The 20,000-nt window shown below is 34.4% G+C and overlaps 1 protein-coding gene across 5 annotated transcripts in view; it reads left to right on the top strand.

Moving 5' to 3' along the window:
- LOC115227037 (proto-oncogene tyrosine-protein kinase receptor Ret) overlaps positions 1–20,000 on the top strand; it is a 230,474-nt gene that overhangs the window by 31,549 nt on the left and 178,925 nt on the right. For 3 of the 5 annotated variants that reach the window (XM_036500581.1, XM_036500577.1, XM_036500578.1), the window contains one exon: positions 11,483–12,658. In XM_036500581.1, the coding sequence (XP_036356474.1) occupies positions 12,610–12,658 (49 nt within the window). In that variant the 5' untranslated portion in view covers positions 11,483–12,609. Of the gene's footprint in view, positions 1–7,586; positions 7,865–11,482; positions 12,659–20,000 lie in introns of all 5 variants that reach the window. The other 2 variants (XM_036500580.1, XM_036500579.1) reach the window with 1 other exon arrangement.

Below are 20,000 nucleotides of genomic sequence, written 5' to 3'. Positions count from 1 at the left end.
CACTTGCGAAAATTGAATTTTTACTCGCCAAGTACTAACAAAAACAACAAAAATTATTCCTCAAAATAAAGACCATTATTTTCCAAGACTTTCTACGAACTTTTGGGACAACCTTATAATAAGGAAGTATTACACGCCATTTGGTTCTGGGTTCAGCCTCACTGTATGGTACCTTGAGCAAGATCTAGACAAAGAAGATAGATATTTTATGGATACTTGATGGCATGTCCTACTAATCAATCAGAAAAAAATAATTAAAAATTGAGTAAGCCTCAGATGACTTGGATTTCAATATTACTTGAGCTCATATGCAGAGATTAAAAGAAAAGGGCAAAACCAAAATTAAACCCCCTCTGTCGCCTCACTTCCTATATTCATTCTAATTGAAATAGTCAAATTTCAAACACAGTGTTCCATTATAGAGAAATAGTTTTAGCGGACACCTTCATGGGTACGTGTCTGTGTATGTGTGTGTGTGTTTGTTTGTTTGTTTGTGTGTGTGTGTGTGTTGTGTGTGTGTGTGTGTGTGTGTGTGTGTTTGACCCTCACCACCGCTTGACAGCAGCTGTTGGTGAGTTTTCGTCCCCGTCACTTAGCGGCTCGGCGAAAATGACCCAATAGAATAAGTACCAGTCTTAACAAAAGAAAAATAGATATTGGGGTCTATCTATCAATCTGGCCAATAAAGAAAGTTATCTATCTATCTATCTATCTATCTATCTATCTATCTATCTATCTATCTATCTATCTATCTATCTATCTATCTATCTATCTATCTATCTATCTAAAAGCAATGATATACGCATACACACATATATACATACATACGTACATACATACATACGTACGTACATACATGTATACATACATAAATACATGCATACATACACACATATATACACACACAAACACACATGCTCTTATGTATATATAGATGCTGCTATGAGTGTGTTGCTAAGAAGTTTGATTCACAGTGACGTGGTGTCCTGTTGGGTCCTACTGCGTAGTATCTGGACAAATTTCTAGTATAGCCACGGGCAGACCGGAAATTAAGAGACGGAAGCCCATCATGGATATGCGGGGTTGGCCAAAAGCCACACGACAGTAAACCAGAATTCCATAAATACTTGATATTCCGTTAATTTGTTCATTCCAATTATGAGTGTTTAATAATTGAATGCTGTGAGTTAAAATCACAGACTTTTTTAAAAAAAACAAAACATTTGTCTATTTACTAGCGAAGTCACATACAAAATAAATTTTTCTTTTAAATCTTGGAGTTAAATGGTTTTGATTTACTGTCAGGTGACTTTTGGCCAACTCTGTATCATGTCTGTGGCCTAGTGGTTGGAATGTTGCATTCACGCTCGCTAGATCGTGGGTTCGATACCCGGACCGAGCAGTGCGTTGTGTTCTTGAGCAAAACACTTTATTTTACGTTGCTCCAGTTCACTCACCAGTAAATAGGTAACCTAGGTAATCATGATCTGTTCGCCTAGCCACGGAGTGGCATCACCCGGAAGATAAAACGATGCAAAATGCATTGTAACCAGCGATGTCTGCAAAGCACATTATAACCGACAGTCTGGTCGATCATGTGGTCATGTCATACACACTTACGCACGCACCCCCCCACACACTCACACTCACACACACACAAACGCACGCACATATATACGTTTATGTACATGCAATATGAATGCTTTCAACAAGAACCCTTAATGCCAATGATATAGTTAGTGATATTATGGATTATTTCAACTCAATAGATAGGATCTGAAATCTTGCATTTTATGTCACCATGACACCATATGACTGCCTCATTGATATACCTCACATTTAGGAACTCACAAGTTATCAGGGTTATTTTCTTGCGGTATATCGATATGTATAGACATATGCACTCATACATACGTACATACAAACATACATACATACATACATACACACATACATACATACATACATACATACATACATACATACATACACACACACACACACACAGAGTCAGGAATGCATGTATGCGCGCATGAGTAATTGTGTGTATATTTGTAATCATATTGAATATTTACCCCTTATTTGCCCCATTGCTTCAGTTTAATCTCGTTAAGCCTTCGAAATTCCAAAGTTTTCTATACTTCTTTATTGGTTTTTATTCATTGTCCTAATTGAATTCATTTTCATTGCGATAAATTTGTATACATTCAATGGTTTAAAAATGATGGAAAATAATTGCATTTTAAAAGCGTGCGAATATTGACGTACAAATCAAAAACAAAATTCCGTGCTCCTAATAAGCATGAAATATCTGCCGCTTTTTTTCAATTGGCTGTAATGTTAGGCAGAGTTTGGATTATAAGAATCATTTCTTTGTTGGATTATGATAATCTGGAACCCATTTTAGTTAAGATTTAAATATTTGGACCCTAGATGTCGTCTAGATACTAAACAACGCAGAACACTGTAATAATATCTCTGATGCTTAAATGCTACCAAACCGTATTTGAGTTTTCAATCCCCGCTTCTCTTACAATAATGCTTGACTAATTTTCATAGTCTTTCTAAGTGTCAGGTTTATACCTGTAATTATTGGGGCCCTGTGATATTTTCGGATTTGAAAGAAATAAGCGAACAAAACGATTTTATTTTGTGACTAGCAGTATCGCCCGGCGTTGCTCGGATTTGTAAGGGAAATAACTATGAAGCATTTTTAGAGAGTTATAGCCAAAAAAATGGAAAAAAAATTATGGTAAATTTTTTTTTGAGAGTTAAAACGGTCGAGTTGCGTCCCCTAGACAGTCTGTGGTTTGTGTTTCTGATTCTCGACCCCATGTCGAATTTATCGATTTTTTTCAGAACTGGGGGAACTTTTCAAAATTTTCTCTGCGTTAGTTTTGAATTATGACATTGGGCTATGTGTGTGTTAAGTTTCATCAAAATCGGTTGAAAGCCGTGGTCAGGGTGAGGGTACAAGCTAACAGACACACAGAAACGCACACAGACAAACTGCCGTTTATATATTGAGAGATACTTATTAATTTTCTAGCAAGTAACACATCTTTATGCAATAATTCTTCTGAAGATGTCGCATCCCTTCCGTTATTTTTGTCTTAATACATGGAAAATAAAATCTGAAATACCTTTATGACGATACAGTTAACCCCAAAACTATATTTAAGAATCAAATAAGGTCGTCATAAAGAAAGAAGGGAAAGTTTGAATTAAGTTGTGATGTTAATTCGTTTCCGGGTGAAGACTTTTATTTTATTTAGCCTTTAAGAAACCTAGATGCCTTTGAAAACCAACCGTTAAAATTAAGAAAGTTCTATGTATGTATGTATGTATGTATGTATGTATGTATGTATGTATGTCATTATTCAGTTTATTTAAACAGTTCTTGCGAATAAAGAAAGAACCGGTTTCTAACCTAGATCCAAGGCTCCTCCATTGGAATTTCAACATCAACAACAGGGTATTTTTGTTTGTATGTATATATGTATGTATGTGCAGATTTGCATGTTTTATGTATGTATTCGCATGCATATAGTTGCATATCTAGACATGCTCATATATATTCAAATCATAAACTTCTGGAAAGTTTTACAGAATTTTACAGTTCCACTGATGGATTAGATCTGTTGTCTTCGAATTAGCTTTCTCCTTTCTGGTTTTGAGAAGCCTAATTTCTCAAGATTGGTATTTAGGCGTGTGTGTTACATATCTCAGGGCCCCAATAATTATAGGTACAAGCTTAGTACTTATGATCTGTATAGAGTAACTGCCGATTTCACAATAGTTCAGCATAGGTCTTCTCTTTTTCACCGATCTTCAGCTTATGTTAACATCCGCAGGGCAGCTAATTTCCACAGTTGTGCGCAGTTTCTCTTCTCTATCCCAAATCATTATATCAGGTCTGTTGCATGTATGTATGTATGCATGTATGCATGTATGCATGTATGTATGTATGTATGTATGTATGTATGTATGTATGTGTGTATGTATGTATGTAGGGTCCAAATGTATGTATCTGGGGTCCAAATGTATGTATGTATGTATGTTCGTATGTATGTATGTATGTTCGTATATATGTATATATGTAAGCATGTGTGTGTGTGTGTGTGTGTGTGTGTGTGGTTTGGAGTACGTAGATCTGTATTTTGCGGCAAGAGATAAGTTCCTATCAAGTGATGATTCACACAGCTGATAACCTTAGAAAACCCATAAATGTCAAAATTCAATTTTCTTTTGCTCTAAACTTTTGAATATTTTATCGATTACGGTAAAAATTAACACTGACTCCTGTGGGTGTGCTTTAAATATAGAATAATGATATTTTGTATTCGAAGTAGGTCAGAAAACTTTAGCAATGAAATTTGTCAGTAAATTTGGACATGCCTGATATTTATTATATAAATACGGGGACATGAAAGGTAGAAATACTTGCAGTATAAAATGTTTTCTAATCTCCCGGAATATATATAAAATAATAAAAAGATAACAAAAGCAGTTAGTTATAAAATCTCTGTAAGAGTTGTGCGCAGTAACTGTACTGGCAAGTTGTGTTGTCGCCTCTTCAACATGGCTGTTCCATACGAACGGCGGTTACTGCGATTTTTAACCCCAAGAAGACATTTCCTCTAGTTGGTTAAAGATGAATCTGCATCCGGTATATTGCGAGCTGGGGAGCGAATCCCTACCACCTTCTAGCGACAGGACCAGCAGACCAGCCTACTTTCGGGCTATATATGCTCTTCTTCAGTGCTGGACACATTGTCTGCTAGAGATGGCAGTAGCTCACTTCTCTTCGCAATATATAGAAATTCAAGCGGAATTCAGTCGCTGATCATGCAACAAGCAAAGTAGCTAGTTGTAAAATAGCCCGAACGCAGGCTGGTCTGCTGGTCCTGTCGCTAGAAGGTGGTAGGATTTCTCTCCTCTGCTCGCAACATATCGGTTGCAGGTTGCATTGTTAACCAGCTAGAGGAAATGTTTTCTTGGGGTTTTAAAAATCGCAGTAACGCTCTTTGGTACAGAACATCCATGTTGAAGTGGCGACAAAGATTACTTGCCAATAAAGAGTTAGTAAAACGAAAATTATTAAAACTTAACTAAAAATATTTAGACTACAATATTACATATCATTCTCTTTGATGCAGTGTAACCACACACATATACGCACACGGGCACACACATGTATGTGTGTATATTTGTGTGTGTTTGTGTGTGTGTGTGTGTATGTGTGCGTGCGTGCATATAGCGGGTGGAGAACGAAAATGTAAAACAAGATAGGATAGTTTCACAATCAATATCACTAGCTTGACATTCAGGGAAATGGAAAGAGTTAATTACCATAACGTTTTGGACGTTGTCCTTCTTCAGACAGCGGAAAGAGAGGAGAAACTGGAAAAAGAAGGAAGTAAAAATAAAAACAATAAAATGTGAAATCCAAGTGAAAAACGTCAAGCTAGCCGTTGACTGACCGGAAGTTGGATGGAGGTGAATTGAAATGTTTTACGACTTAAGAGCGAATATAAGGACAGGCGTGTTCTGTGTGTGTGTGTGCGCGTGTGTATGTGTGCGTGTGTTTGTGTATGTGTGCGTGTGTGCGTGCGTGTGTGTGTGTGTTAGCATGCATGAATGTATGTGCGATGTAGTAAACTATTTTCTGTGTGCGTGGTTCCTTGGGTGTTTGTTTTTGGTTGTGTATGCAATTGTGTCTGTGCGTGTGTATGTTTATACATGCCTGTGTGTGTGTGTGTGTGTGTACGTACAGCTGCAGAAATATGTCTGTCATATTCTGTTGTGAGTGTGTGTGTTCATGTACACGTTGGTCATTAATTGACTGGAAGTTGACTGGCTGGCTAATGGGATGCGTGGACATATAAGGGCAAGGGGGTACATGTGACTGTTTATGTGTTAGTGCATGTGTGTGCATATGTGTCGTGTTAGTGTGTGTATGTGCGTGTCTATATGTGTGTGAGAGGGATGTAGAAAGCAATTATTCAGGGTGCGTGCGTAGCCATCTTTGTGCCATGCACTAATGTGTTTGTGTGTGTGCGTGTGTGGGCTGCGTATGTTTGTGTATATCTTTTATATGTAAATGTGGCGAGCTGGCAGAAACGTTAGCACGCCGGGCGAAATGCGTAGCCGTATTTCGTCTGTCGTTACGTTCTGAGTTCAAATTCCGCCGAGGTCGACTTTGCCTTTCATCCTTTCGGGGTCGATAAATTAAGTACCAGTTACGCACTGGGGTCGATGTAATCGACTTAATCCCTTTGTCTGTCCTTGTTTGTCCCCTCTGTGTTTAGCCCCTTGTGGGTAGTAAAGAAATATATATGTACAGGTTTGTGTGCGTTTTTGTGTATGTATGAACGCAGAAGTGTCTCTGTCATACTGTAATACGAATATATGTGTGGCGTACAGATGTGTATGTGTACGTGTTTTTGATACCAGTATGGCTATGTCATGTGTTTTCAATGGTTGATTGTATGTGTGTGTGTGTGTGAGCAAATCTATGTATGTGTGCATGTGTTCTATATGTGTAATCAATGTGTATCATTCGGCTGCTATGTCTAACTGATCGAGTAAATGTATTGAATTGCCTTGTAAGATGGCTGATGACAGATCGCCTTAATGGGTTATATTGGCCTGGGCTAATGAAAGCGCATGTGATAGACATGTATGGGAAATATTGTGGAGACTAAAAACGCGTGTAGGTGCGACTTTATCTTACATTAATACTTTGGGATTAATTAAGTAGATTAAGCTAGTTGTTAAGTTTTATCCTTTTTAATAGTTGCAAGGAAGAAATTAAGCTGGTTTTCTTTCCATCTTCTGTCCCCTTTTTTTAAAATCATTTATTGTGTTTTTATTCTCTATCCAATTTTTTTGTTCTTTTATAATTTACAGATAAAATTCTTTGCATTTCCTACTTCAGATCTAATTAATTATTTAGAAAGGATTTAAATGGGAATAATGAGAACTGGCCAAAGGAAACAAATCTCTGAATAGGATCACACACTTAGACATTAAAAATCAATTACAAAAAAAAAAAAAATACATACGGCTGTGCATACATTCATCTATACACACGCACATATTTATACGTGAGCGTGTGAATGTATGTATGTATGTGCGCACATGTTTGAATATGCCAGTATGTATATGCTTAAGCATTCCAGTTGATGTCATTCACCAACATAGCAATAAACATGAAATTGCGTTCAATCGTAGTTTCAGAAGCTAGCTATAAATATAACACAATCAAGATTACTTGAATTTTCTTTCTAGATATAATACAAAAGGAGCAAACCATCAAAAGAAGTTGATTACATACACACTCTCACACACACACACACACACACACACAGAGTCACACACATACACACACACACACACACACACACACACACAGAGTCACACACACACACACACACACACACACACAGAGTCACACACACACACACACACACACACATACACACACACACACATCACACGTACGCACGCACGCACCCACGCAAACACTTCATGTTTGCTGATCCAATGGCTTGTTACTTTGAAATTTCTTCGATGTATTGCAGGCACCTTAGACAGGATAAACTGGATAATAGATAAAGATTCACTACTGTAAGGATGAGAAGATTAGGACACATGATTTGCTAAACTTGCAAGCCGGTTCTTGACCGGAGAGAGAAGGGAAATACGGAATGAGGGAAAAGAAAGAGACTATAAAAGTGCACACGTACGCAGAAATACACTTTACACGCATCAGACTTAGTTTGAGCTAAGACCAACCTAAAAGACACTAGCACATTCTACTTTGGTATGAAAACCAAGCTGATAATACTTACGTTTATTGGTAAATATTTACTGATTATCACTAATAAATATTTCTCCATAACGACGCTACATTTAGATTGAGGGATGGGTTGAACAAGGCTATCTTTATTTTTCCTGGTTTGTTTGGGGTCTTGGTCCGTTTCTTTATTAAACACTGGGTGTTTAGTGTAATGTTTCTTTAAGCTAACTTTTATGTTAAGATTTCATCATGGAATGCATCCTGGTCGAATACAGTTTTATCTACAGATGTTAAGAAATGCTTTTACTTACGTTGTAAATCAAGCTTTTTATTACTGAAGGTGATTGTTTAGAATGCCTATTTATATAGTGATTCTTCTTTGTGTTTTCCTGCGGTTAAGTTTAGAGTTATACCCAAAAAGCTGACTACGAGTAGGTTAGTTTGGATGGATATTCTGAGGTTATATTTCTTTCTTTTAAGTAATAGAATTCATGCTCACCCATACTAGACCCTAGTGCGCAGTCTCAATGTGACTGAACCTACTATGTAGGAGTCTATCGAATTTATTTCCTGCATATGAAATCGCGCTAATTAGCGTAATTCGGTTCCATCATAATTACTTGAGGGTTCGTTATCCGTCATAACGCTTGAGAGCTCGTTATTTTTCTTTGCCTAGAAAAATGTCCGACCTATAATTTAGAGTGATACACATATTTGAATATTTGAGTTAGTTATTTGAAACATCGCTGAATCTGAAACAAAAGTAACTGCCTAATCCCCAGCTTAAATGAATATGTCAACAAACTTTATCCACCAGATTTCTCTTCTATTCAACCTGGCTAGAAGAATCCGAACAGGATGTTCAGAATAAAAGACTCCTTGAATTAAAACAGGTGCTATTTGAAAGAAAGTGACTGTCGACTCTAATAAAGAATCAAATAGAACGCGCCAAAGCAGTAGACATTGAGGAACTACGAAAAGCCCAAAACGGTTCAGATACACTGATATCTGTATCTTTGATTACAACACAGAAACTAAGAAACATAGAAACCTTCAGCATTATCCATTAAAACATACCGTTATTGAACCAAGAACAAATGACGAAAGCAGGAACTTGCATCATACAAAGTAATTAAATGTAAAAGGCAACCAAAATCCCTAAAACAACTGTTTAGCAACGCGACATTTTCAACTACGGACTCAACATCAACAGTTAAAATGTGGGACTGATCCACTTGTGAAACTTATGAGAACCAAGTTAAGGACACAACATACAAATTTAAATAAGGATAAGATTTTACTGTAAAAAAACCCATAAAAAAATTAATGCATGCCATCAAATGCAATGAATGCAGGGAAGACCGCATTGGAAAAACTAAACACACTGCAAGCATGAGAATAAACATTCATCATCAACAAATACCTGATCCCAAACCAAAACAAATTCCACTTAGTGGACATCTGAACAAATGCACAAAAATCAAATCTAAATTTTTTGTCTCCCCACTCTATCAATGTGCAGACAACACCCCAGACTAAAAACATTTAATAAGGAAAGTTCGTTTATTAAAAATATAAACCACTCCTAAACAGGATAGAAAAAAAAACATCAGTAATGCACGTGTCTCATTCTCCTATGAATTATTGTAGAATGTTTACTTTGGGTCGTTCTTAAGAAACCAAAATTCATGTAGCAGGTGACATGTTTTATTTACTTCACACTTCGTTATCTTACTTATTCCACATCTTGTTAACATAAAAGGGATATGTTTTAGCATGTTCATTTAGAGGGAACTGACACTAATTGATAACATTATTCTTCGATAGAATAATAAATAATAATTATCTATAATACTTTTATGTAAACACTTAGTACATCACCTATACACATCTCTTTTTTTTTGTAACTATAACGGCGGTGCATCAGCATGGCCACAACTCTGAGCTGAAACTAGAGAGAATATATATAACTGTCATAAAACATATCCAGTGGAGAAAAGCTTTTATGTGACCTTCTCACGCGACTGTCACATGACCGTTGACCAATCAATTTGTATGTTAACGGATAGCATTCTGAGTCACATTTATACTTTAAAAACAAATTCATTTTTATAACAACGGCCAGAATAGACATAATTTGTGACATAACTCCATATACTATACACTTTTGAAAATCTAAATTGAAACTGGTAAAATGCATTCCTAGATTTCAAAATATAATTAAATTCTAATTAATTTTATTATATTCTCTGTGCATTTTCAAATTCATTTCTTCTATTCCTCCACTTGTTTGGAATTGATCTATCTATCTATCTATCTATCTATCTATCTATCTATCTATCTATCTATCTATCTATCTATCTATCTATCTATCTATCTGTCTGTATGTCTGTCTATCTATCTATCTGTCTGTCTGTCTGTCTGTCTATAACTGTGCGTGTGTACATGGGCGTGTGTATGTGTGTACATGTAATAAATGCATACATGCGTACGCACACGCACACGTACACACATGTACGCACAGACGCGCACACACACACGCACACACACACACACACACACACACACACACACACACACACACACACACACACATTAAAATGCCTTTTTCTTTTCGAAGTGGACAATTCATAATAAAAAACTAATCTAGGCCTAAGACACCCTCGTCAGAATTTAAATGAATTATAGCAAATCTAGAGGTTCACTCGAAACCTTTCTGATATTTTATTAATAATTTAAATTCCAGGATGCTTCTAAATAATTCTCTAACGTTTTTTTTTTAAATACCTATATGACCTCATCTCTCAAGCGATAGCAAGTGATGTAAAAGGGATCATTGCAAATGTTACACAGATGAGATTGTTTAAGAGTTATGTGGCCATAGCGAAACTCGATGAGATCATTGAGCATTTGTATAAGAATTTTTAGTTTTATGAAATATAACCTCAGATGAGAGATTTGCAAACAGATTATCTGTGATCTGGAGCGAAGTTTCGAGTAAATCTCTATATGTACATTACATTTCTAATGAGGATTAACACTGGTACGAGAGGAGAGTTGTTGTCCCGTTCCTAGCACATATATTTTATCGATTGTCACAAAATACGAACTCGGATTGCAGTAATACGAAAATAAATAATGATTATACTACCTCAATATTCTCTTAATAATTGTTACCTCATCGATTTTAATAATAATAACTTCTCACGAAAATAAAATTATAGCGGAGAAGAAATACTCATTTGAATTGGCTCATGTTATTATTGACCTTCGTTCTGAGTTCAAATTCCGCCGAGGTCGACTTTGTTTTTCATCTTTTCGGGGTCGATTAAATAAGTACCAGTTACGCACTGGGGTCGATATAATCGACTTAACCGGTTGTCTGTCCTTGTTTGTCCTCTTTGTGTTTATCCCCGTGTGGGTAGTAAAGAAATAGGTATTATTGACCCTCATTTTACTTTTAAGAATGAAAATCGAAGTAACGGGTTAGAATTGGAACTTAGAAGTTAGCTTGACAAAGCACAAAAACTCAACACGTTTATACTGCAACATTTTACTATTTTTGCTACTCATCTATTCTCTATTATGTAATAATATTTACTTTGTTAACTTTCTAGAAAATAATAATGTACATTCTTTTAACTATGGTAAAAGTTGAATCTTTCTTCCTCGTTTCAGGTACTAAAAGCAATGGCATTTTCTCCAGCAGTCAAGCAAAGAAGTCTGTACTTAATTGTGAAAGCATTACGTTAAATCATCGGCAAAATATCCTACACATAACACGTCTGAGCACTTACAAACTTATAATATTCGGTGGAATTTAAATTAGCCACATTACCAGCGTCGTTATGCAATATATTTCTTCTTTTGATAACGATTGTGTCATTTGATTGACTCTGCCTAAGCACGATGTACACAGGAAAATACGTTTATAATAGAAAACTACACAAATGTATAAAGAAATAACTCTCTAAAAAGACCGAGATCTATGAGAATAAATATACCTTTCAAATCTTAATGATGTTAATATTTCAAGAATGTGAAAAGAAAGCATAGAACCTGATAGTCTCCATTACCCTTTCAAAATTTTCTCGAACATAATTTCATTATTTATAATGAAACATGTTCATTGACAAAATTATTGCTAGGATATTTCATTTAACTGGAAAAAGATTTCACTGATACGTAGTTTTAGCAAAAGCAACTTTTAAACCTACTTATTTCCTGTTGTTACTGCTGCTTTTTTTTGTGAAGTGGCAGCAAAATAATAGGAACAACGCTGGTGTCAACAGCTAAATTAATGGAAGTATAAATTAATGATAATAATAAAAACATTAGCAAAACAACCAAGGAAAGGAACACAAGTACACGATAATATAGAGTCTAATATGAACAAAGATGCCAGTATCAATAAGCTGAAAGGAAAATCTTTATCTTGTCTCTGTGCTGTCAACTTCCACGTATTGTTATATCTTTGCTGTGGCTAAACCGGAATGAATGAATATATTTCTATTCTATTTCATTATTAGAAGTGTACATGCAAGAAAAAAAAATGTAATTAAAGACAATACAATAACTTAAGAAGTATTAGTAATCAACCTACAAATTAGAAAATCGTGAATGAATAGATCAGGCCTTTAGATACTTGCAATACTATCAGATAATCAATAGTTCTCTCAAAAGTTATTTATAACCTCACAATCAAGCACAATATATAAATAGGGTCTTGTTACCAATATTCAATATTTCTACCAAGAAGTGTGGTATCAAGAATATACCATGCTTTGCTAGAAAGCGGTGTCAAAATGCATTCCATCAGAGATTTGTCAGTAATATGGCCACTATTATGGGCAGGTGAGTAATATTTCCCTGTGAATTTTATTTGTTTTATGCTTTAATTTCTGTAAGGTGTCCGATTTATTTATAGATATCGATGTTGTTAAAAACAATCGTGTTAAAGAAAAGTCTTCAAAGATTTCGACTCTATTTTGCGTAAGCATAAGACTGGTGGATCAAATATACTATTCGATCGTCATTCTAGCTTTGTTTATTGTGTGAATCAAATCTTCAAAATGTAGAATTTAAAATGTCACCTCATTTTCGAAGATATCAAATATAATTCAGGTAATGTTTATTCGATAACTTATAAACAATTGATAAATTATATTTTCAAATTCTTGTAATTATTTGACTGTAAATCTTATGATAAAATTAAGATAAAAGCTATTTTAAGAATGCATTTTATAGAAAAAAAATGTATACTATTTAATTTTACAAAATCGGCCAACCTTATTAATTCTTAGAAAGAGATTGACACGTTCATAGATAGTTTATCTGAATATTCTATATTCTAAAGGGCAGAAAAATCATTTTGAAAATTTTCTATTGGTATAAAATTCCGCTGCATTGTATTTGTAGATATAAATTTTGAATAAAATTTGTAGATATAAGTTTTGAATACGGTTTTCAGTAGCATATTAGGACAAAGATATATAATTAAACATGAATGTAGGCAATAATGCTTCACTGCATACCATAATATATTACTCATTTTATATTATACACCAAAGAAAAAAGACGGTGAGGTGGCAGAATCGTTAGCACGTCGGACAAAATGCTTAGCGGCATTTTGTCTGTCTTTACGTTGTGATTTCAAATTCCACTGAGGTCACTAAAATAAGTACCAGTGAAACACTGGGATCGACTGGTACTTATTTTATCGAGCCCGAAAGGATGAAAGGCAAAGTCGAATTCGGTGGAATGCAAAGACAGACGCAATGCCGCTAAGCATTTTGCCCGATGTGCTAACCATTCTGCCAGCTCGCCGCCTTTATATCTAAAAGAATATTAGCTCTTTTTTCTTTTTTAGTTTATACAAACTTTCCAATATCTATCTATCTATCTATCTATCTATCTATCTATCTATCTATCTATCTATCTATCTATCTATCTATCTATCTATCTATCTATCTGTCTGTCTGTCTGTCTGTCTGTCTATCTATCTATCTATCTATCTATCTATCTATCTATCTATCTATCTATCTATCTATCTATCTATCTATATCTATCTATCTGTCTGTCTGTCTGTCTATCTATCTATCTATCTATCTATCTATCTATCTATCTATCTATCTATCTATATCTATCTATCTATCTATCTATCTAACTGTATGTCTGTCTATCCGTCTAAGTGAACATTCTCGGTTCCGATTTATTCACTGGAGGGTTCACAGGAGATTTCGATGTGCTGAATTGCTTGAGAAGATTTTATTTAAGCGAACAATGCAACAATTCATTTCGCGTTTTATTGCTTTTAGTATTCACGTTAGTCCAGCTGATTCACCCCTTTAGTTTTCTACTGAAACTGTTTTGTTTCTCTAATATTATATTGATTTTTTTTTTCTTTACACACAGGGCTATTTATTTAAGATTTGAATATAGTCAGATGATTCAATGCTAGGATATGACTGGTGCATATATTATTGACTCTTGAGAAATAAAACCCTCACTAAATATCTTCACTGTAATCTAAATTTGAGAAGCAAATAGAATAAGACGTTCTATTATGTGTCTTTTTCAACGGTATGTTTTAATTAACTTTTTTTTAATAAGTTCATCAAGACCACAGGAATATATAATACAACAATATTGGTGATGATAAGACCTTTAACAGTCTTTGTAAATATTAACAGTTGACTAAAGCTGGATGAGATGTTTGATGGTATATTGATTTTGGTGGCAATAACGATTGTTAAAACGATAAAGATGATAACCAGAATCACATTGCTAATGTTAACGCAGAAGAAATGAACCATATTGACAACATTAAACAAAAATACAAGTCTAGCATAGAATCTAGTAATGCTAATTGTGGCAATGATATATATTGGTAAGCAGGGGCGTTAAGAATTATTTGATTTAAACTGGCATGTAAAGATAGAGCAAAGAATAAAAGGATGATGTGGCAAAATGCACTAGTAAGTGACAAAATAAGTTGAGGTCGGAAATAAGGAAGATGAGATAGTGACAAAAAGCGAACAAATCATTTAGCATGACAATGTTTAGAGTGTGAAACAGTGTGCTGGACAAAGTTGTTAAAATGCACTGAAAAAGGACAGTAAAGAGGTGAATGTACTAAGTTCTAATATAATAAATTGTCACTGCACCAGACTCTAAATCATTTCGCTGCTATAAACAAGGAATAAACTTTACAATAAATTTATGAGCCTTATACCTCATATCTTTGTTTTTCTCGCTCATTTCCGAGTAAAATATTTTAGTGTTTTTACTTACTAAAGATGATATGGAAATGATGAGGATGGTTAAGCTGAAGAAAAAAAAATGGGGAAAATAGTTTTATTAAAACGAAAGAAAAGAAAAATAATGAAAAATGGAGAAAAATGGTGTATGATGTTGATATTAAACTTTTCTCACATATGTAGCAATGATGAGGAAAACAGGGTAAAAAATACAACTACACTGCAAAAAGGTTCGTGAAAGTCATGCCTTCAGTGAGGTTTACACAAGCCAGATTGACTTACTTCATAGCTTGCCGTTCTATTGAACTTATTTTTGTAATCTAACGAAATTCTTTAAAGATTAGCTATTCCTGCTACTCGAAGTAATGAACATTTTCAACTTGTAATACTTTAAACTAGCTGATACAGACCACTGAAAGTTAAGTAGATTTAAAGAAGGAAACAGTGCAATAAAGTTTCAGTTAGCACTCTAGTAGCTAATAAATTTAGTATCTAATAAATTTAGTCAGCTGCCACGTTGAAATAGCTATAAACGAATCAAATTTAAGCTGCAGACTTGTCATAAAAAGAACTTACCTAGCTTTACTCCACTACGAATACATTGTTAGTATTGAAAATAAATAATCTTTTATTCCACAGTTACGAAATTTCAAACTAAAAGGTGAAATAAATTTTCAAAATTTTCTCAAAGACACTTAAGATTGCAATTGTAAATCAAAATCCTGAAAAGATCTTATTACTGAAAAGATCTTATCAACAGAAAGGGGTTACATGAAATTCACGGAATAATAATTTATTGCGCTTGGAATTAGAGGAGTAATGAAAAAGAACTTGTGATACTTATACTTTCTCGTATGTAGGTATGGGTATAAATTACAACAATCTACTATAAATGTTAGCCAACACTGATTGTTACGTTGCATGTAAACACAACGTCAATACAATATATCCGTAGAGAGAAAAAGAGGGAAACTAGGAAGATGCACATTTCGATCCCAGTCTAGCTTATCTTCAGCAACTGTTCGTCTTCCTTAGATGTCCACAGGCATACTGCTTATAAAGCCTCTAATATTCGAGTATTAGATTGAACTGGATAAATCAGTTTGTATATTTAGTGCATTCTTAGCAGCTGTTTCGAACATTAACTTACTGATGTATTTGGTCGCGTTGTACAATGTACTATAGAACATATCTATATTAGTATTAACCAATACTGTGTTTACGGCGGATAAAAACAATACTTCTATACAATATGCTCATGGATTGAAAAAGAGAGACAGATGTACATGCAAGTTTCAATTCTATTTCTTAAATAGCCCTTCGTTCTGAAGGGCTTCTAACAAACAAATACATACGAATAATTATATAAAATAAAGTATTATGACAACGTGTGTCTGGATCCTGCATTGATCTACTTAGTCATACAAGGGTCTTTAGTAGTTAAAGTTGAGAAAAATCATCCTCGACTCCGTTGGGTTGCCGACAAAGATGACGGATATGTGGCTTATAAATTCTAAGTACAATAAGCATATATTCAACCTTGAAATGTATATAAATCATGTGATAAAGACACAGGGCGCTCTCTACAGGAGAAAATGATTTACGTCTCAATTAGTTTCGCTTGAAAATTATCTCAAGAGTGTTTTCTTCATTAATTCTATCTGCATACACTAGAGAGAGGGGGAAGGAAGAGGGAGAAAGATAGATAGATATATATATATATATAGAGAGAGAGAAAGAGTAGGAAGAGAGAGAGAAACTTAGAATTACTATAAAATTGCCTCACAGGGACTGCCTCTAGTCGACTGATCTGAGAACTACACCTTTATTACAAGCATAAACTGACAGAATCGTTTCGTGGCTCGCAGCCACACCGGATGGTGAATGTAGTACCGAATCGGGTGAAATTGACTTACGAAGGGAAAGAACTCAATCAAAATATTGCACATAGAATTAGTTTACTCTCAGTAATTAATGTGTTCACTAACAAGTTTACGGATATACAGACAAGTAGAGGCAGTCACTGCGTCTCATTTTTATAGCTGCTGTAAGTTACTCTCTCTCCTGTAGCTATTACGTGTGGTCACACATATTTCTTCTACATCATGTGTCAGAAATTATATATTCTCTCTCAGTCTCTTTATAGATAGATAGATAGATAGATAGATAGATAGATAGATGATAGATAGATAGATAGATAGATAGATAGATAGATAGATAGATAGATTATTGGAATGTAATGTTACGTAGGCGACCTAAGAGTGAAGGGCTTTGAGCACTGCATGTATGAGAGTGCAATATGTGAAACCCACTCAGACCTTGAGTCATTTATGTGACTAATTGAAAGAAGATAATGCTCTTTTACGCACTTTCGGGAATATTCTGCTCATGCATGATCTCTACTATACAAACCTGTTTGAGAATGGACAACATGCTCCAAGTTGAGCATACAATAGAGAAAAAAATTAGTAAAGGAAACTGATGTACATCGAATCTCAAATTCCATTACTCTTAAATGACTCATAAAATTAGAGAGTCGTTGATATAGATGAGAAACAAAAGAATGAGACAAAAGCATCAAAGAAAACTTCACGAATTACTTTATTTGAATTTTTCTAATTAATTACTTCCCTGTTGTCTTCCAAAAGCTTTAGATTTTCTTCAAAGGAAAAGTAGAAAATTATTCTAAAATATTTCAAAGCAAATTTGTAAAGATTCTTTCTTTTTTTTTCTTTCTCAACCTCCTACACTAATTTTACATATTTATTTAACATTCACTTTCATTCTTTCTGTTACTTCTTTCAATTTTCCATTATCCATTTTTTTTGTTTCCTCCATTTTTGCTCTTTGCTCATTTTATATTTACTTTTTATCCGATCCCTTCTTAGCTATCTATATTTGTATACTTATTTGTTGTGGTAACCAATCTCATCGTTTTATTCTAGCCAGTCAAACTATGCTGAGATAATAGCAGATGGGAGTTAATGTTTTAAAGTAAATAGAAATATATATAAAAATTGTAAAACAAGAGAGATATTATTCCTTTGACCAAATGCAACATTCAACAATTTGCAGCAGTTCAAAGTTGTGTGCACAAATCTATTTCCTTCTTTTCTTTTGTAATTGCCGTTTCACTGTCCATAGTTGTTCTTACATATTTTCTCAAGGAGATAATGAAATATGTATTAAAAAAAAAAAACGAAAGCGATTATCTTCTAATCTAATCCTTATATTGTTTAGGATTTCTACTGGCTTAAAACGTGTACTTTCAACTAAATCCGTCATTTCTTCACGTTTGGTTCAATCTTCTTAAGATTCTAGCAATGAACTAAGTCGAAGCTAACAAATATATGCTTCTATTAATGTTTAAAGAATTAGTTTTCGTTAAATATTTAGCTTCCAAATTGAAGGAATTATATTTCAATTCTATCCTCGTCACACCACTTTACTACAAGAAAAATTTGTCTTTATAAATATTTGAATAGGAGGCTTTAAGCTTTTATCCTTCATAGGTTATTACTAAAGAAGTGTTGGAGGATAGAAAAATAGCGGAGTCTAAAGAAATCAGATTAAACAATTTTTCCCAATTACTATTTTCTTTAGATTATTTATTTAGACCATGGTAACACAGGTTGTAGATTAAAATTAAACGGCAAATAAGCCGGTTAGATTTCCAGGTTGAAACTATTTCACTTCATGCTACTGAAAAAAGTACGAATAACAATAAAATATTTTCAATAATCTGAAAACTTGTTCTTTTTATTTGAGAAATCATATGACACTGAATAGAACTGAGCTTAATAGGCTCCGTGCAATACCTTCCATAGAAACAATTTTCTTTATGACATTTTGTACGTTTAAAATCAATGGGTACAAAAAACATAAACACAAATTGAAAGAACCGCGAGATGCATCCGGAGATTGTAGTAATCTTTACCATTGAATTTCAATCAGGATATTCATTCTGAAATATTTCTCTGACCATGATTTTGTGCAACTAGGTAACGTGGATAACTAAAGAAAAATAATTATTAGTGTTGATTTTATTGTTGTTGTTATTATTGTCTGGCCCCAATCATCTCTGATTGAACAGTTCTATGGCACGCACAACGAGGAGCAACCAACAGATTCCATTGCCCAGTTATACCATATTCTTTTCCAAGCCGAGAATTATACCACTCTCATCCATGGAGTGGGGATGGGTTGGAGAGTGACAGTCTTTACTGTTCGGTCTATTCTTATACGCCCATAGATTCTAGTGAGAGCTGCAACAGAGACAAGAAAAAAATATAAGAAGTAAAAGTAGACTCGGTTGAGGCACGGCATTTGCCTGCGCCTCTACACTTATTTTTGGTGGTGTACACTCCAGAAGTGTTTGAACTATGGAAGCAACAGTTATTTCTATGTGAATATGTTTTCCATGTCTGAACCGAGAAGAAGAGATAGCGATTTGATAGTGTTGAAGTATTGCTCAGTATTGTATATATACTTAAGTATTGGGAAGCAGTGATGACATACGGTGAGATCGTAGTTTGTCGTAAGTAAGGAACGTGTCCCTCGCTTATCATGGTGGTCTTTCATTGTTCATATTATATTATTGTGTAGGTGGTCTCTAGGACAGGTCAGTGTATATACACCCTATTATGAATTGCAGAGGTGTAAGGAATATGGTCTTTTGTTGGAACTGCTCTAATAATACGCTGATGCATAGGAAGTTTCCCAAAAGATTTCAGAAACCATGTTAATGTTTTCAACTTTACTAATTATATTGTCGGTTTATTTTAAAGCTACATTAAAGTAAATCAAGAGACGTTTACGCTTCTGGTACTTGTATGCAAGCATATATAGATCTCTCCCTCTCTCTCTCTCTCTTACGCATGCTCACATATACATACATTCATATAACTGGCACTCATTGGAAACAGAACAGCTTGCTC

This window comes from Octopus sinensis, linkage group LG2 (genome assembly GCF_006345805.1).
Source record: "Octopus sinensis linkage group LG2, ASM634580v1, whole genome shotgun sequence".
In the NCBI taxonomy this organism is placed as follows: domain Eukaryota; kingdom Metazoa; phylum Mollusca; class Cephalopoda; order Octopoda; family Octopodidae; genus Octopus; species Octopus sinensis.
Note: the sequence above shows the minus strand (reverse complement) of the source record. Positions and strands in the feature narration are given on the sequence as shown.